At 53.8% G+C, this 17,861-nt stretch overlaps 1 protein-coding gene across 1 annotated transcript in view; it reads left to right on the plus strand.

The window, feature by feature from the left end:
* TBC1D22B (TBC1 domain family member 22B) overlaps positions 1-17,861 on the plus strand; it is a 26,804-nt gene that overhangs the window by 6,251 nt on the left and 2,692 nt on the right. The window contains exons 3-9 of the mRNA XM_009638233.2: positions 4,607-4,663; positions 5,620-5,933; positions 6,868-7,047; positions 7,523-7,593; positions 8,039-8,167; positions 8,611-8,676; positions 9,593-9,707. Of these exons, the coding sequence (XP_009636528.1) occupies positions 4,607-4,663; positions 5,620-5,933; positions 6,868-7,047; positions 7,523-7,593; positions 8,039-8,167; positions 8,611-8,676; positions 9,593-9,707 (932 nt within the window). The remainder of the gene's footprint in view (positions 1-4,606; positions 4,664-5,619; positions 5,934-6,867; positions 7,048-7,522; positions 7,594-8,038; positions 8,168-8,610; positions 8,677-9,592; positions 9,708-17,861) is intronic.

Genomic DNA, 17,861 nt, shown 5'->3' on the forward strand with positions numbered 1-17,861 from the left:
AGGTGAGCGCGGGCCCGGCCCGGCCGGCATCGGTGTGTGTGTGTGTGTCCCCCCTCCGCCCTCCGGGGAAGGGGTGCAAGGGCCGCAGCCCCCGTCCCCAGCTGGGGGGCGTTGGGTGGGGGAGCTGCAGCAGCCCCTCTGCTTTGGGAAGGGGCTGTCAGGGGCGCCCACCCTGGCCATGGGGCTGGGGGCCCCGGGGTACCCCCCTGCAAGGGTGGGGGGCTGCCAGGGGTCTCTACTTCGGCTGTGGGGCAGGGCAGCTGGCTGGGGGCTCCCCTGCAACAGGGGGGATGCCAGGGGCTCCCCAGGCTATGGGGCAGGTGGGATTTTGCTGGAAGAATTCCTCCTGCATAAGGGATGAGGGTAGGGCCAGGATTGCCCCCTCATCTGTAGGGCAGGGCGGGCCCTGGGGGGGCTGTGGAGACCCCTGTGTGCACCCTCTGCCCCAGGCGAAGCGGGGTGGAGGGGGCCAGGGCCTTGAAGGCCCCCCTGGGGTGGCCTCGGAGCCAGGGCTATACCATCCTCCTTCCCACTGATGTTGAATAAACCTCATCCCTTCCCAAAGCCCTCAGAAGTGTCGCCTTGGGTGGCAGCAAGTCTGTCCCATACAGGTGCTCCCGCCAATGCACCTGCCCCCCTGTTATCCTCCGCCATGCGGGGTGTCACTCCTGGTCCACCTCTGCTCAGGACGAGGGGGCTTTCTGTGTGCACCTCGCCTGCTTCGGTTCCTCCATCTGTGATGTCCCGGTTCCTGTCGAGGCACCCGCACTCACCCAGGGACAGGAGAAACAAGTGAAATGTCTGCTTCAAGCCGTGTTTAGGAAGAAGAGGCTGGTGCTGATGAAGGAGGTGCTCCCTACAAGGCCTGGGAAGCAAGGTTCCCATGGGGAGAGGGCACCCACCTCTCTGGGGAGGCTTCCACAGGTGCTGTTCCCATATGGTGCTCCTCACGTTTGTTCTTGTTTGCCTTATCTGAACCCTGCCCTTCCCCTCCTGGTGTGCGGACGCAATTTGAAATGCTTAGTTGGCTTTAAATCCTGCTAGGCCAGTTAAATCTCTCTTTCTAATGTGCTTTCACTCGGTTCTTTGTCACTGTGCCGGCTCCCTCAGGTTGGTGGGACAATCCAAGTCTGCGTCAAGCAAAGGGAAAGCAACGAGCACTACACGTTCCTCCTCTTCTGCTTATGGGGGAAGAAAATCCCGTGTTCTTCCTCGGTCATTTTCTCTCCCGATTGCTCCCATCCCTTACCTGGAGGTCACAGCCGTGCTCCCAGCTGGTGGTCTTAGACAGCATCTGTCTTCTGCAGTGGGTGACTTTGAGCTTTGGCTTGGAAAGCTCAAACCAGGTGAACCGGTCTGGGAGGCAGCAGGTCCTGCCTAGACAACACACTCTAATGTCAAGGTTTTGGCAAAGTTCTCCCCTCCTCCTAACTGGCTGCTTGGCAGATACCCTGCTATCCAGGAGCCTTGTTACCGCCTCTAAATACCCTGCGTGCCAGTCCTTTCCAGGGACAGTTACCGACAGGTCTTGGGCCACACAACCACGAAAGGTGGAGGTGTGATGTGCTGCATCCATGGTCACTAGATGTGAAGCTCCCTTTCTTTTTTTTGTCTCAGCTCTGAGAGCTTTTCCCATACAGATTCTTGGCTCTCTCCTTTCTTTGCCCTGACAAGCTGGCAGAGGGAGGCTTTGTAAAGATTTGGAGATTGCATTAGCTCTTTTTCCATGACACTTTGTGCATTTGGTCACTCAGTTGTATTAGCTTTTAGTTGGTGCTTTTTCCCCTGTAGCTTTAGGGTGGCAGAACTAGTAAATGTTGTTTCATGTTTCCAATACTGCCCTGTGGTTTTTGCATCGGGAATTCTCGCTCCAGTAATTTCCTGGTGATGCGTTGGCAGGTTGGGCTGGTGTGTTACCCTGTGTGATGGGTTGTTTATTTCCTGATCTTTAGAGAGATGGGCAGCCCTGCTGCGGGGAGGATATTTTAATGCTGTTTTAAAAGGGGAGAAACAGCCGACTGGGAATAAATAAGTTCTGTGTCCAAAGTGGCACTGAGGTTTCGTGGATGTGCTTTCTGCTGCAGTGTCAATAACCCACACCCTGCAGTGATCTCCACGTGAGCAGTGTAACGCAGATACCATGGCCGTTGTACCAGACGCTGAACATACAGGTTACAAGAAATGCCTGTCCCAAAGAGCTTAAACTGAGACAGGACAGAGGACTTGTCCAGGCACTTTGGAAGCACAGCATCAGCTTAGGTCTCAGCTCCTGACTCGGTGGTGTGTTTGCTGAGAGGTAGAGCCTGCCCTGAGCTTTCAGTCCATGCAAAAGTCAGGTGAAGACAGTTCCAGACAGGGAGTTAAGCCTGGGAGACAGCAGATTCATCTGGCCAAGCTGCATCAGGGAAAACCAGACAAGAGTGAGTAAATAAACTTACTGAGCACCACGTGATGGTATCACTCCCCCACCTCAATTTTCTCAGCTGTAAAAGTAGGATGTTGTAATGCACCTTTGTGTGGAGCTGTAGGATCTGCTGGGAGTCAGCTACAGAGGCGTGAGCTAAAGGAGCAGGGTCAAACATCGAGGGTACCGCAGACACTGCGGCACAAACTTGCGGTCTGGCAGCTGTGCATCTGCTCCTGTGTTTAGTCACCTGTTGCACACCTCGGAGCTTTTACACTCCTCCTGTCCAGCCCGTTACACCCTCTGCATATGTGGATAGGGCAGAGAATCGGCAAAGATGGGACAAACAAGGAGCTGGAGTTCACCAGTGCAGGATGGTGCTGGTCGGCCCTGCCTCTGTAGCCGGCTGGAAATGAGACTGTCGGCTTCAGCTGCTCGTGCGGGAGTGCAGGCTGATGAGCTGTGCAATTAGATCGGCTTGGCATGCTTTGTTTGGGGGAGCCTGGGTTCACATTCTTTAAAAAGAGCTGCTTGGGAGGTGGGACCCCTAACTGCCGTTAGCCAGTGAAGGCATCGGCCGATTGCTTCAGAGCCCCAGGAAAGAGTTTCTTCACCCAGAGCTGGCTGCCACATCCCCTCCTCTGTGTCCTACACACATCGTTCGTTTGGCTTGTGAACTTCAGGCCTTTGCACGTGAATCATAGCAGTCACCCGTCGGCAGCGCGTGGATCCCTGCGCGGAGAGGAGCAGCAGTGAGACTGCCGTCACGAGACGGTGCGAGCTTGGTGCTGGGTATCGGAGAGGCTCTGCCAGCTCCTCTCCTGCAAGGAGCTGCCATGAGTCATTGGGAAGCAGCGCTGATCTGGAGGGGTTGTTTTTCTTACTCCTGATAATCTGCTTGCTATGCCCACCCACGGGGGTGCCTCCGCTTAATAGCTGTCCTGACTCCTAGATGCTAATTAGTCAGCAAACTCTTTCCTAGGCTTGATTGCTGGTGGGTAAACACAGTGAGCCTTTTCAGCGTTTCTAGCCACGAGGGACGGCCGCTGCAGCGGTGAGCCCACCCCTCGCTGGCCTTCACCACCAGGATCTCTCTGCTGTGGTTGTTTCCAGCCTCTGCCCTGGATCTCTGCATCTCTCCCCTGCCAGCTGGGCCTGTTGCTGCTGCCTCCCCAGCATCGACTGGTTCCCAGCATGCTTTCCAGCTGCACCAGGCTGCCATTCCCCTCCTACATGGCTGGGCTCTGCTCGTTTTAGTGCCGGTCACCATCTGCAGCTCCTGGAAACCAGGCCAACTCTGTGGACCCAAGAGGAGCCTGTCCCTTGTGTGCCAGCTCTGAATGGGCCCTTGTCTCCTCCATGGGATGCGGGGCTGTGCTCTGTACCAGGGGATGGGGAGGACTTTTTTTCCAGAGATGGTTTTTTGGGGTGGGCTGACTGTGAATAGTTACCTAAATGGAGGTAATAACTCAGGATCCCTCTCTTGCATCCAGAGCCTGTAAAACTAGTGATGAGCCCTCATCTAGTAGCTCCTCTTCGAGGTGATGCTCTCCATGTAGTGCCTGCAGCCCTTGGGCTCCCTGCCCCACTAGTCCCATTCCACGGGGAGGGGAGCCGAGGGACTGAGATGTGGTGACTTGTTTCAGGCCACGTAGGAGGTAGTCGATTAAGCTGCGATTTGGACCTGAGTCAAACCATGCCGCTGCTTCACTGTAGTGTTGGCTAGAAGCCTGAGAGCCAGGGTGGGGTTCAGACCTTTAAAGGTGTGTTGTGGAGGAGCCCCAGTGTCGTTGGCTTCCTGTCCCACAGGGCTTGGAAGTGTGAATTACCTGGAAATCCCCTTGATGGAAAAGAGAATGAACGCCAGTGTATAAGGCAGGGGGACTGGGACACGTGGTCGCTCAGAGTGAATCGGTGGTGCAGAAAAGAGCAGATCTCAAATCCCAGCTCAGGCTGGGGAGAGCCTAAGAGTTTAAACAAGGCTTCTCTTTGCTGCTGCAAAGAACAAATCTTCAGCCAAATGTGGCACTTTGGATCTAAGGCTTTGAAGACAGAAGGTCATTGATGTTGCTTTTGGTCTGTATTCAGCTGCCAACAGCAGGCAAGAAGTGTGACCCCAGACTAGGCTGAGATTATTCATGGGTGTTCTGTGACTTTTTCCATTGTTGGTTTTTTTTTTTTTCTTCTATCCTCTTCCTGCAGCATTCAACCTGTCTATGGAGCACAGCATCCTCCGCTGGATCCTCAGCTCACCAAGAAGTAAGTGTTTCTCTTCTGGGGATGCAGGCCATGAGGCTTTGCAGGTTTTTGGCTCAGTCCTGCGGTAGGTGGAGGTCTCTGGCATCCTCTGGCACTGTGATGTCCCAGCGAAGAAGGGCAGCAGTGGTGTGCAGTGATGTCTTGAGTTGTGCGAAAGCTTGCAGGGAACGTTTATCTGCTGGTGCCATTATGGCCAGAAATCTGTATTGTACCAGCCACATCAAAGGAGACAGGCATATTTTTTAGCAGTGGTGTCAGCCCTCTGCTCCCCTTTGGAGACAGAAGAATTAAGGGAAGGGGAGGTAAAGCTGCCCAGCAGCTGCGAGGCTGCAGAATCGCAGCACCCTTCCCAGCAGGAAAAGGCAGAGCTGATCTGAACTGCCTCCTTGTCTCTATCTCATGCTGTGTAGCGGTGAAGGTTCCCTTTTTCTATGACGCTTCAGGTGGTGGACTTTGACTCCTGTAGCTTAAGGGTAAATGCAAAGGCTTCTGTGCCTGAGAAAAGAACCAGGCTGCTCTGTCTGCTGGGACCCATTGCAGCTGCATCAGGAGTGTCCGTGAGCACAGACTGGCTCCTCTCACCTCTGACATGCCTCTCCCCAGGTTGCAAGACTTTTTTTTTTATTTATTTGGGTGTTAATCTACCTGTTTTCTGCAGGGTGGGGGGAGGCAGAGCTGGAGGAATTGTACGTCTCTCCCCTTTGCCCTTCTGAGCTGGGAAGCCTGGCGCCTCTCCAGCTATCTGCTGGCACTGTGGCCTCTGTGCCCTGCCATCACACCAGCTCGGACTCTGTCTCCTGGCAGGCTGAAGAGACTTAACATGTTCCTTGGGTTTGGGAGGAGGAATGGGGAAACTGGAAAAAGGGACTGGCTGATTGGAGTAAGGACATAAGGAAAGAAAGAAAATGGGCTTGTCTGGCAGCATTGCTCTGACACTGTTTCTATCTGGCTCCCAGCTTCATCAAGGACCGCTCCAAGGCCAATGCGCTGCCTATGAAAAGCAAGAAGGCCTCCAGCTTTCATGAGTTTGCCCGCAACACCAGTGATGCCTGGGACATCGGTGATGATGAAGATGAGGACTTCTCTTCCTCCTCTTCTTCTTTGCAAACTCTGAACTCTAAAGTGGCCAAGGCCACGGCAGCCCAAGTTCTGGAGAACCACAGCAAGCTGAGGGCAAAACCTGAGCGGGCCCAGTCTGCTCTCAGTGACATGCCCACCAACTGCAAGGTCATCAAATCCAGCAGCGAGGCCCAGCTCTCCAGGACATCTGGTAAGAGCTGTCTTCAGGAGCAGTCTCCTGCTCCGGTGCTCTCCTGGTTGACTGCTGAACTCAGCCAGTTGCTCCTACTCACGTGTTACGTACAAGAGGCTGTGGCACAGCCCGTAAGCCCAACAGAGGCTTTTGCCTCCTTGTAGTATCCTGCACTCCAAGGAACCATTTGTGGAGTCCTGGCCTTAATGCTTCAGTCTCCTCTGCTGCTCAGTATCCTGCACACAGGCACATCAGTATCAGAGGATCCCATGTTCTGGGTGCTAAGGGATTTTGGAGAGCTGTTAAGTTCTTGCTCAGGGTTGCTCACTGTCTGCTTCCTTTGTGGCCCAGTGTGCTGCTCTTAGTAAAGGTCTGGATGAGGCCCTGTAGAGCCCAGGTCGGTACAGCTTGGGCAGGGAACTGGGCAGCATCAAGCCCCTGCTCGCTCTACCTTCTCGCAGGCAGATGGCTGCCTGTGCTGTGGAAGTAACCCAGCAGGTCCCTGCTGCCAGCAGGTGGCATTGGCAGCCCATCGCCTCCTCTCTGCGCTAGCAATTAGCTTGATCACTATTTAGATCAGAGACAAGCAGGGCAGATCTGAAGGTCAGTTCCTCTGGGATTCCCATGGGCTCCTCCTGCCTCATCTCCTGTATCCTTCTGCCCATGGCTTCCCATGTGAAGAGGGAAGTCTGATCCCCTGGCAGCTAGGTGTCTGAATGCAGGAGGAAGACAGGGAAGGAGAAATGGGGGATAAATGATGGAAGAGCCATGACAGATGCCTCTGAACTGGCTGATCCCTTGGAGTGGGTCAGCGATGCTCTGTTTGCTGGGGCTGGGGAAGAGAAGGGTGAAATCTGCAGTGGCAAGTCTCTGTCAGTGGCCAGAGGAGGGAGGTAGGGTTGGAGAAGTGCGGTCTCCTTCCCTGCCTCACTGCAGCATCTATCCCTTGCAGAGGAGGCCTGTGTGCGGACCCCCCTTCAGAAGCAGCAGTCCCTTCCCCTTCGGCCTGTCATTCCACTCGTCGCCCGAATCTCTGACCAAAATGCTTCGGGTGCTCCCCCCATGACAGTGAGGGAGAAAACCCGCCTGGAAAAGTTTCGGCAGCTCCTTTCCAGCCACAACACGGACCTGGGTGAGTGTGGCAAAATGGGGGTGTCTGTGGGTGGGAAGGGGAAGGTAGAAGGGGCCTGCTGCCTGCTTTAGGTTGCAATCTGGTCTGCTCCAGGGTGGAATAAATGACTACCTTGCAGTGGGATAGTTGCACAAACTGCTCTGTTGGCAGATGGTTACGGCCTCCACCAGCTACCTGTCTGTTTCCAGTCTTTCTCCATCTCAGAAATGATGGTCATGATCACTGGGGGCTGTTGGGCTCTGCATGAGAACTGAGGCTCCAGCAGCCACCAGTCCTGTGCCCAGGCTGAGCTGAAAGCATCTCTGCTCCCCCTGCTGCAGACCCACGTCCCCAGTCATTGCAAATGTGGAGCCTTCCTGGAGGCTCAGTGTCTCCAGAGCCTGCAGGAGCAGACTGGGCTTTCCTCTCCTTCTAGGTGTAGTGGTGCCTGGACGTGCCTAGGATCTAATCCATTGCCACCACTGTCCGTTTGCAGATGAGCTGAGGAAATGCAGCTGGCCTGGTGTGCCCAGAGAGGTCCGGCCCGTGACGTGGCGTCTCCTCTCAGTAAGTACTTGGACCTGTGACGCAGGAGTTTGGGGGGAATGTGCCAAGCCAGGGGCATGTGCTCCTAGATCTTCGTGTGTCCCGTAACCAGGTTTGCTCATGTTGTAAATGTGCCCAGCCTACAGATGAGCTGTAGGTTGGTTTTTTTTTTTTTTTTTGCTCGGGGAGTGTAATTGCTACATCCTCTTTGAGCACAAAGCCCACACTGGTGCTGGAAATGTATGGCTTGCTCTGTTTTGGGAAACTGAATCCCATAAGGTTGGGTTGCTCCAAGATCAGCAAAGGCATCAGGGGCTGGGAAAACCAAACCCCATGAAAGCTCTTTCACTAGCTCCTGAGCCTCTGTGCCTGATGCTTCCAGGTGTGCAGCTGACTGGCAGGATTTCAGGGGCTGGTTTGTGGGGGGGGAAGAGGGTCTGCCCTGACATGGGTTTTCCTGCCGCAGGGTTATCTCCCCGCAAACATGGAGCGGCGAAAGCTGACTTTGCAGCGTAAGCGGGAGGAGTACTTTGGCTTCATCCAGCAGTATTACGATTCCCGGAATGAGGAACACCATCAAGACACCTACCGACAGGTACGAGCCCTCTGCCTCTTGCCTGGCCTTTCTGCCTTGGTATATCCCTTTTCTCCCTCTTGCAGTTGGGGTCATGCTAGGACTTCCTCTAGCTGTAGCTATTAGGAGTCTTCTCCTTGGGGACAGGGCACCATGTTTCTGTCCATTGTCTTACGGGTATTCGTTTACACCTTCCCTAAACTGACCTAATAACTAGATTTCAGACCCCAGCTCTTTCCCAGCTCTGGCCACCTGCCCACACCTGAGCAGAGGAGAGTGGAGATAAAACTGTAGATGACTTTCTCAGTGCAGTTGTTATCCATAGCCCTCATTGTGCTTGTTAGCAAGTGCAGATCTTGCCTGGGGGGGGACGCTGAGCGGTGGATTCCCCTCTGTTAGCCTGTGAGGAGTTATTGTGCCCCTGAAAAGCACGGCTGGTGTGTGTAACCCACGCTCTCTTCCAGATCCACATCGACATCCCAAGGACCAACCCACTCATCCCCCTCTTCCAGCAGCCGCTCGTCCAGGAGGTAAGGGGGAGTGAAGCTCCTGCCCCACATTTGCCGTGGGGGGGTGTGTGTGGAGTTAGACCAGCACTGCCACTCGTGAGTTAGCTTTGTGGGGAAACTTCCCTGGCTGACAGCTTCTGATGCAAATACCTGCTGAAACTGCTCTTGTCCCATGTTTCTGAAAGACATCAGGCTTGGAGCTCAGAGTTTAGGAGATCAGCTCTTTTGTGGCAAGGTGTAGCCAAGAGTTGGTAAAAGACCCGAAGCTTTTGTTTTGCGACAAATTCAAGGCATTTGAACCAGAACAGATCAGTTCTGTTTTGTTACAAAACCTCTTTTGTATGAAGTAGTATGTGAGAAACCCGGGCAGGGATGGGTTTGAGAGGTGGACAGGAGCTTTGGGCATCTTGTCCTCTTTGGAAACAAGCTCAGCCATGTGTATGTGGTATGTCAGAGCGTGGTGTCCTGGGCCTGGGGCAGTCTGGAAGCAACACATTGATTGTTGGGGGAGGCTGCTCTGCTAGGAATTTTCCCAATCTGTGATGTTTTGCTGGGAGTACTGTGCTGATAACAGAAAACAGCCCGTGTGATGTTCAGCAAGGCGTGCTGCTCTGCTGATAGGCAGCCCTGTCCTGTGCGTGTAAGGGTCTTAAGCCACCTGGATCTTGAAAAGCTGGGTCTGCATTTCTTCAAGCGGAGGCTTTGAGGAGGAGCCTGGGCTGCCTCGTTCTATGAAGTGTGGGCTGGCCTGTGTGTGGGACCTGTGGATCATACAGGAGTCTCTCCCAGGACTTGTATGCTTCTTGTCTTACCCGTATTTCTGCAGAAAAGCCTGTTGGCGCATGATCTCTGCTCCCTGAGCTTAGCAGTTATGCTTTTCTGCCTTTCCTTTGTGCACGGCTAATGCAGGTACCTGCTTTCCCTCATTCTTCCCTAGATCTTTGAAAGAATCCTGTTTATCTGGGCCATTCGACACCCAGCCAGCGGCTATGTACAGGGAATCAATGACCTGGTCACTCCGTTCTTTGTTGTGTTCCTCTCTGAGTATGTTGGTAAGTGACATTTGCTGTTTGAAGCACGGTGCTGCCTCTTGACCACGATGTTTGAAATGGTGTGAAGTGCTGGCATCAGGAAAAACTTGCCTCGCTAGAGGGGATGATGTGTTTTTCCTTCAGGGCTTGTGCCAGGCTGGAGATGCATCTTGACCTCTTAATTCAATCAGGCAGCAAAGATACAGTGAATTCAGTTTCATAACCTTGCTGAGCTCCACGGAAGTTGAAGTGCTGAGGGTGTATTTGCATTTGAATGTACTTAACATCCTTGCAGCTTGGAGGAGAATGGGGTCTTTTAGGGGAGTTTAGGCGAAGCCCTGATATACAGAGTTGGGGGAGGGAGGGTGTCTTGCTCTCAAAGCTTGGGCTTGGAGCTAGTTCTTGTTCTAGGAGGAAGGAGTGAAGTATAGAGAGACCCTGCTGAGAATGTAAAATAAACTATTTAAATAAAGATTCATGTCCTGTGCTGCTAGTACAGGTGTGTTTCTCAAGCTGAGAGTTGCAGAAAGCAAATTGACTTCTCCCTGCTGCTTTTGGCTTTCTTGTCAGCCAGTTGCTTTTAGCCAGAGATCAAGTCATTTCCACCCATAGCATTTTTATTCTTTCTGCAGCTCTAGCTGTGTTCTGGGGTTGACATTAATGCTGGGATGCTGTAATCCCTGTGCCTAAAGGGTCTTAGTTTTCACTGTAAAGAGAAGGAAAAAGGAATTTATAAGACTCTCTTGGCGACAGAGAAATCCTGTTGAACAAATATTTTTAAGGTCTGATCCAAAGCTTGTTGAAGTCAGTGGAAGCCTTCCACTATCTAACTGAGGCTTTGTAAACTAGTACTGATCCGCCTCTTCCGAGGACATTGCAAAGTGCTAAGCCACCTTGGTTTCCACTGTGGTAGCCGGTGTGGTCAGGATTGATCCCTAGGAAGTGCTGTTGCTCCTCACAGCCTGAAGGAGAAGACACAAAATGTGGCTCTGCTACCAGCTGGAGTGAATTCCCTTTCCTGGGAGGTCAAGAGCCTGTCAAGTTGGGTCTGAGCAGGTTCCCTTTGAGTGGCTTCTCCTGTGCCTTATTGCTTGAGCAGCATTGATGGCACTTAGTCTTGGCGGAGGCTGGTTGCTCAGCCTTGATTTATTGGGTTAGAAGCAGAGCTGTGCTCACAGTGAGTTATCTGTGCAAGAAGGGAGCTGGTCTGAAGCAGCAGAGCTGCTGCACGTACCTGGCATGATTTATTGCAGTCCTGTACCGTGCTGGGTGGCAGGGCTCAACTCTCTCTGCATGTGGCTGCAGAGTTCATGCTGCATCCAGCCTGTCCATCTCTTGCTGGAGTCGTGCTTCTCGCTATCTTCCAGGGCTGTTTTCACCCCTGACTGAAGCTCCCTCTCTGAATGTGGCCTTCCTGTTTCCAGCTATCTCTGAAACTTGCGTTGGAGGAAAAAAAACCTCTGCATGAGAGCTGTTGAGTTGAATTTGGCCAAGCAACATCATGCATGCCCTTCTGTCCCCAGAGCCTGGGATTCAAAGCAGCCTTTAGGTCGCAGGCTGTCTCCGTGGCTACCTGCTCCCTGGTCTGGCTGTGCAGTGGTCAGAGTTTGAGAAGATCAGTAATTGCCTCGAATTTATGTGGGAAGGGGCTGGCAGTGCTCAGTGTCACGTAACCCCTTTGCAACAGGATTTAAGTCGCTGGTTTGGAGCACTGGCTGCTCTACAGCTCCTTTGCTGACAGGTCCCTCAAGAGCTGGTGCTGAGCAGGGCAGGTCTGGAAGCTCTCCATGTTGGATCACTGATTCTCAGGATCCCTGGATCAACCACGTCTGCACTGTACCCGAGTCATTGCAGCAGGGGAGCCAAGAGAGACCTTGCACAGTTTGGTAATCTTTGCACAGCACATGCCAAGGGACAGCGCACCTTTCCACGGGGAATCTCTTGTTCAAAGGAAATTCTGCTTGCATTTTTCAAGGTGGATCCCACTTGGGAAAGGGAGAAATCTGTGGCTCAGGCAGCCCCTACTGTCGTGATTTAACCCCAGCTGGCAACTCAGCACCACGCAGCTACTCACTCACTCCCCCCAACAATGGGATGGGGAAGAGAATCAGAAGAGTAAAAGTGAGAACACTCGTGGGCTGAGATAAAGACAGTTTAATAGGGAAAGCAAGAGCCGTGCATGCAAGCAAAGCAAGGAATTCAGTCACTGCTTCCCATGGGCAGGCGGGTGCTCAGCCATCCCCAGGACAGCCGGGCTCTGTCACGCACAACGGTGACTTGGGAAGACAGACGCCATCACTCCAAATGTCCCCCCTGTCCTTATTCCCCCAGCTTATATACTGAGCAGGACGTCATATGGTGTGGAATAGCCCTTTGATCAGTTGGGGTCAGCTGTCCTGGCCGTGTCCCCTCCCAGCTTCTTGTGCCCCTGGCAGAGCTGAGAAGTCCTTGGCCAGTCTGAGCACTACCCAGCAACAACCAAAACATCAGGGTGTTATCAGCATTCTTCTAGTACTGAATCCAAAACACAGCACCGTACCAGCTACTAGGAAGAAAATTAACTCTGTCCCAGCTGCAACCAGAGCACCCTACCCACAGGGCTATGGAGGGCTCATATACCTGTGTGTCATCTGAGGGTACTTCCACATTCAACGGTGTGTACACAACCGGCCTGGAAAGGTTTCCCTCACCTTTCCTTGAAAGCTGGCTCTGGGAAGGTGGAACACTGGCTCCATCCTCAAACCTCTTGGGTTTGCTGCCCCTACTGTCTTCTCAGAGCGGGTATTTTTTTTGACTGCAAGGTGCTAGAAGGGACCCGCTGTGCTGCCAGCTGGCTCCTCTGCTTAGCTGCCCACCATCTTCTCTGGGATGTCTGTGCCTTTGAAGGGCTGCCTCCCACAGCAGCTGGCTCAGCAGGACCATCGCAGCTCTCCAGGGACTGTGTGCTTCTGAGCTGACAGGCGGAGGTGGGAGTTCACAAGCTGTTGACTTTGGCTAGCTGTCAGCACAAGGCCAGGCTGACAGCCTGGTCTTCTACTGTTCAATCTAGGGGGCTTCTCACATCGCAGTCTCGCCTCTGATAACAGACTGGTCCCCATCTCCAAGTTCGCTGTAGACTTCTAACCCATCATCCCATGCTTCGGGCAGACATTGCATTTGCAAACAAATCAGCTTTTCCACAGATAAATTAAATCTCCTTGGTGCTCATCAGCTGATGAATGTGTCTGGTTGATGGTGTCTCCCTTATGTCAGTTACTAGACCAAGGCTTAAAACTTCCTTCAGAGGCCTTGACTGGCTTCCCACCAAGGGTTAGAGCATGTCCCTGGGGAAAAGGTGGGTGGTTTGGGCAGGGGATGGTCCGTAGCTTATCAAACACATTCAGGGAACAATTTGGCAGCTTCCTTTCATTGAAGTTGACTCAAGCAATGAACCCAACAGTCAGCAGTAACCCAGCAAACTCCCAGGCCTTTGTATGCAGAGGGATTGAACACAGCTTGCTCAGGGTGGTAGTTAGAGCAGTTTGGCTGGATTCGGGAGCAGGGCCATGCTGCTGTGTCTTTGGCTTGGTGGCTTTCCATCCTTGCTGTAGAAGTTGTGGGGAGGAAGGGTGTGTGCCTGTCCAGGTAAACAGATCAGTGAGTGAAAAACATTTGCAGGAAGCTATTTCTTTCGGATGCTTAGGGAACTGGATGACCCCATTATTAACTCTCATCTCCCTGGCCTGACTGAAATGGTCTCATTGATGTTGGTTCCCTCCTCTTTCCGAGCATCACCTTGAATCCAGTGTGTGTACCCTTTTGACCAGCTTCAGAAAATACCACCTGGGCAGGTTTAGGCTAGACATTAGGAACAACTTCTTCACAGAAAGGGTTGTCAGGCACCGGAATGGGCTGCCCAGGGAGGTGGTCGAGTCCCCATCCCTGGAGGTATTTAAAAGAAGGAGAGATGAGGTGCTTAGGGACAGGGTTTAGTGGTGGGATGGCAGGGTTAGGTTAAAGGTTGGACTTGATGATCTTAAAGGTCTTTTCCAACCAAAGCAATTCTATGATTCTATTCTATGAAGCGGGGAGAAGCAGCTCCTCCCCAGAGCTTCCACTCCTGGCATCTGAACTCCTCTGAACTTCTCCTGTGCCAGTCAGGACCTGTTGCTTTTCCTGTACTTGCACCTCGTCTGGGTGCAAAGCTCTTCCTGCTCCTTCCAGGTGCTGTGCAGATTGCTGTGAGCCCTTGGCAGATGGGATCGATGTAACTGCTGTGTTTTTCCCTCTCCCCCATGGCAAGCTGGCTCACCTTCTGCTGCGATGCTCTACCTGCCTCCTGCACGAACGCGGCTGCCTCAGCCACTTGGCAGCAGGCATGGGCACTTTGGCCCCTGCCAGCTCCGTAGCTGATCCTCCTCCCGTCTGATCGATGGCTTCTGCCGCAGATTGCTGAGCACTGCTTGTTTTCAGCTGCTGCTGTGGTGAGGAAGAGCTCGAGGGAGGTGTTGAGGCTGCAGGAGCAGCTGAACCTGCTGTTGCTGCCCGTGCCGCTAGGGAGGCAGAGCTTGAGCAGTGAGGATGGAGAGAGGCAGTCTGGCATCCCAGGAATTGGGGTGAGAGATGGCACCTCGACACCTGCCAGAGGAAACCGCATGTCCCTTTTTCCAGGTCATCAGAGAGCACAGGGATGCTGAGCTGTCGGTCCTGCTAAAACTGCCTCCAAGCTCAGGTCCTGCAGCCCCTCCTGTTGCACTGAGCCACTGCCAGCTCTCGTGGCTTTTTGTTTGCATTTAAAATGGCAGTGGCAGAGCTCAGAAATGAGTTCAGCATCCACAGGTAGTGTCAGTGCTGGCCCCTGGGCTCTCTCCCAGTGCTCTCTGCCCATCTTGACATAGGAGACCACTTCTACCCCCAATTCAAGGCCTTGCTTAAGGGCTTGTCCTAGCTTTGGGACCTGTTTGGCATTTCACCAAGTCTGTAGAGGGGAGCAATGCTGTGGAAATTCTTGATCTTGCTCACTCCTAACTGGCTTTGTTACTAAATCCTAATCATGGTTAAATTAAGACTCTGTTTCCCTGTAAGCAGGAGCAGAAGTGGAGCTCGGATGAAGGGAAGGGGGGAAGCCTTGTTCCTGGGTGTTAGTAGTCATGCTGTGACTGACCCAGCTCAGGCTGTAACATCAGATTTGTTCTGAACTCCAGTTTTGCACTGAGCCCCAGCTGCCAGAGTACGGGGAGTCCTTAAAGCTCCCCTACGGAAAGCAGGGATGTGGGAGGCTGGAGCCCTGGCTCTTCTGATCCGTTGTATTTGAGGCAGGGGTTCAAGCAGGACTCTGATGTTCCTTCTCCTGTGTCGGCCCTGAGTCCTGTCAAAATGTCACTCACAGGAACTTTGCTTTCCCCAAGCCCCAGCTGCCCTTGGGCACCCTGGGACACTAGCAGTGGTGTCCTGGATGCCTCCAGCCCAGCCGCAGGCGGCTGTCATCGTGCCGCTGGCTCCCTTTCAGTCCCTGCCAGAGCCATATGTTGAATATCTCACTCCTTTCCATGGGGCCTCTCCTGTGGTGCTGCTGAGCAGATGTTTGTGCTGAGCCACACACTCCAGAGACCTGGGGTTTTTTTTTCAAAGCTCCTTGCTGTGCGTGCTGGCTCGTGCTGGGGATCTCCTGCCTCCCTTTTGCTTTGACACCGGGCTGGTGGCAGGATTGCTGCTCTTGTCCCCATACCAGTGCAAGCAGCAGGATGTTCCTCATCACCTGGGTGGGTCACCACATCCCCTTCTCCATCATGGTCCTCGTGCCTGGAGCTGCACTGGGAGGTCTTCTGCACGAGGCTCATTGCCATGTGGCTGAGCCTGCCTCTCCCACCAGTCCTGGCCCTACACATGTGGCCTCATTGCACTCCTTTGCCTGCCCATCCTCTGTGGGGGAAGATACCTAGGGAAGGACGTGGTTATTAAACAGATTTTTGCCTACCTTTGTTGTTACCTGGAATATTTGAGAGTGGCTGCAGAGAAGCCACCAGAAGAGTGGTGGCTGTGGATGACGACCCACGGCTGGAAAACAGCTTTGCTGCTCTTTCCACAGGACAAGATCTCCAGATTAATGCAGGGTTAAGCCCTTGCTTGTCCCGAAAGCTCCCAGTGGCAGGTTGCTCTGGAGCTGAGCTCTGCCCCGGAGGAGGAGCAGAGGTGGGAGCAGCGCTGGGAGTCACTGACATCGCTGGCTTTGCACTTGCCATCCTCCCGCGGGCAGGATCTGTGAGCATCGGTTTTCGCAGCGCTGCCAACCTGCGACAGCTGCCCTGCGGCGTATCTGAGCCAGGAGGGTGGCCCAGCTCCAGCCCCAAACCCCATCCTCTCCTTCTCTTGCTTTCCCCCCCCCCCAATCAAGATCAAAGATGCTTGTTTGGATTTCTGAGCCTCTGGGTTTGGAAATGGGCCAGTTTAGCCCTGGCATCCGTTGATCCGATTTAGCGGTGTGACAGCTCCCTCCGAGGCCTCTGTCAGCAGTGTGACGGGTGCTCTCGAGGAAAGGGAGGGAGCTGCTGGGTCAGCCACGCCAGGAGGGCCAGGCCTGTGTCTCCTGACTGTCTCCTCCCTAGCTTCTGCTGCCTTCCCATGCCTGTTGCCCTCTACAGCCTCCAGGTTAGGGTGAGCCTGGCCTGGAGCAGGCGATCTCCGCTCCAAACTCAGCCAGCATCACTGCCATCCCCCCCCTTGAGGCACCTGATCTTTCCCTTGCCCTTCCTGGTGGTTCATAAGCCCATAAGCTGTGAGGGCAGCCTGTTACGCTCTGTGAGCACCCTTCGGGGACAGAGCTGCCATTAACCCTTGTGCTCTCGGACCCCCGGTTCACTGGGTTTGAGAAACAAGCTTGCACAAATCTCTGCTTCCCTTGCAGCAAGGCTCTTCCATGCTGTCCTGGTTTCGGCTGGGACAGAGTTAATTTTCTTCCTAGTAGCTGGTATGGTGCTGTGTTTTGGATTTAGTACTAGAAGAATGCTGATAACACCCTGATGTTTTGGTTGTTGCTGGGTAATGCTCAGACTGGCCAAGCTCTGCCAGGGGCACAAGAAGCTGGGAGGGGACACGGCCAGGACAGCTGACCCCAACTGACCAAAGGGCTATTCCACACCATATGACGTCCTGCTCAGTATATAAGCTGGGGGAAGAAGAAGGAAGGGGGGGACATTTGGAGCGATGGCGTCTGTCTTCCCAAGTCACCGTTACATGTGATGGAGCCCGGCTGTCCTGGGGATGGCTGAGCACCCGCCTGCCCATGGGAAGCGGTGACTGAATTCCTTGCTTTGCTTGCATGCACGGCTCTTGCTTTCCCTATTAAACTGTCTTTATCTCAACGCACGAGTGTTCTCACTTTTACTCTTCTGATTCTCTTCCCCATCCCATTGTGGGGGGAGTGAGCGAGTGGCTGCGTGGTGCTGAGTTGCCAGCTGGGGTTAAACCATGGCACATGGATGGGGCTGCTTCTGTTTGCTGGAGCTCTCCCATCAGCTGGGCTCAGGGAGGGGGAGAGGCTCCGTGAAGCTGAGCAGTCTCCGCTGCATGGCCCCCCTATCTTTAATGCTGGATTTAAGTCGGAGCCTTTTGCTCTCCACAAAGATGTTTGTGTGCTTTTGGGTCCTTGCAACTGTGCCCGAGAGTCCTGCTCTCCTGTAGAGGTTTCTGAGGCTTTGGCATTTCTTCCTCATGGAGCCTCAGAGTTGGCAGCCGCTTTTTGGGTGCCTCTGTTGTGCTTCAGTCCTGGGATGATGCTGTTGAATCTGACTGGGAGTGGGAACTGAGCTCCCTTGTGCTGCCCCATGCCAAAGGCAGTGTTTGTTTCCCTGGTTTCTGGCTGCAGTGAGGGATTCACCTCTCCCAGTTCTCCCTGTGGTGCTGGCAGAGACCTGCTGTCACCCAGGGTGGGATGGGGTCCAACAGGAGAGGGTCCCACATGCCAGGGGCTTTGTCCATACATATCCCCTGCCCCAGAAGGACGATGACAGGGCTGTGGGATCCCTCCCGTGGTCCCCTGGGGAGCTGGGGTGGGTTCGGGCTGTGGCTGCTGAGTACTTTGGAATCCTTCAGCCCTTCACGTGGGCTGGAGAAGTCGGTCAGCGTGTGGCTGCTGTGCTCTGTGCAGGACAGGCCACTCACATCATGCAGGGAGCCTTGTAGTGCTGCTCGCCCTAC

Source organism: Egretta garzetta, unplaced genomic scaffold (genome assembly GCF_000687185.1).
Source record: "Egretta garzetta isolate BGI_Z169 unplaced genomic scaffold, ASM68718v1 scaffold105, whole genome shotgun sequence".
NCBI classification, from domain to species: Eukaryota; Metazoa; Chordata; class Aves; order Pelecaniformes; family Ardeidae; genus Egretta; species Egretta garzetta.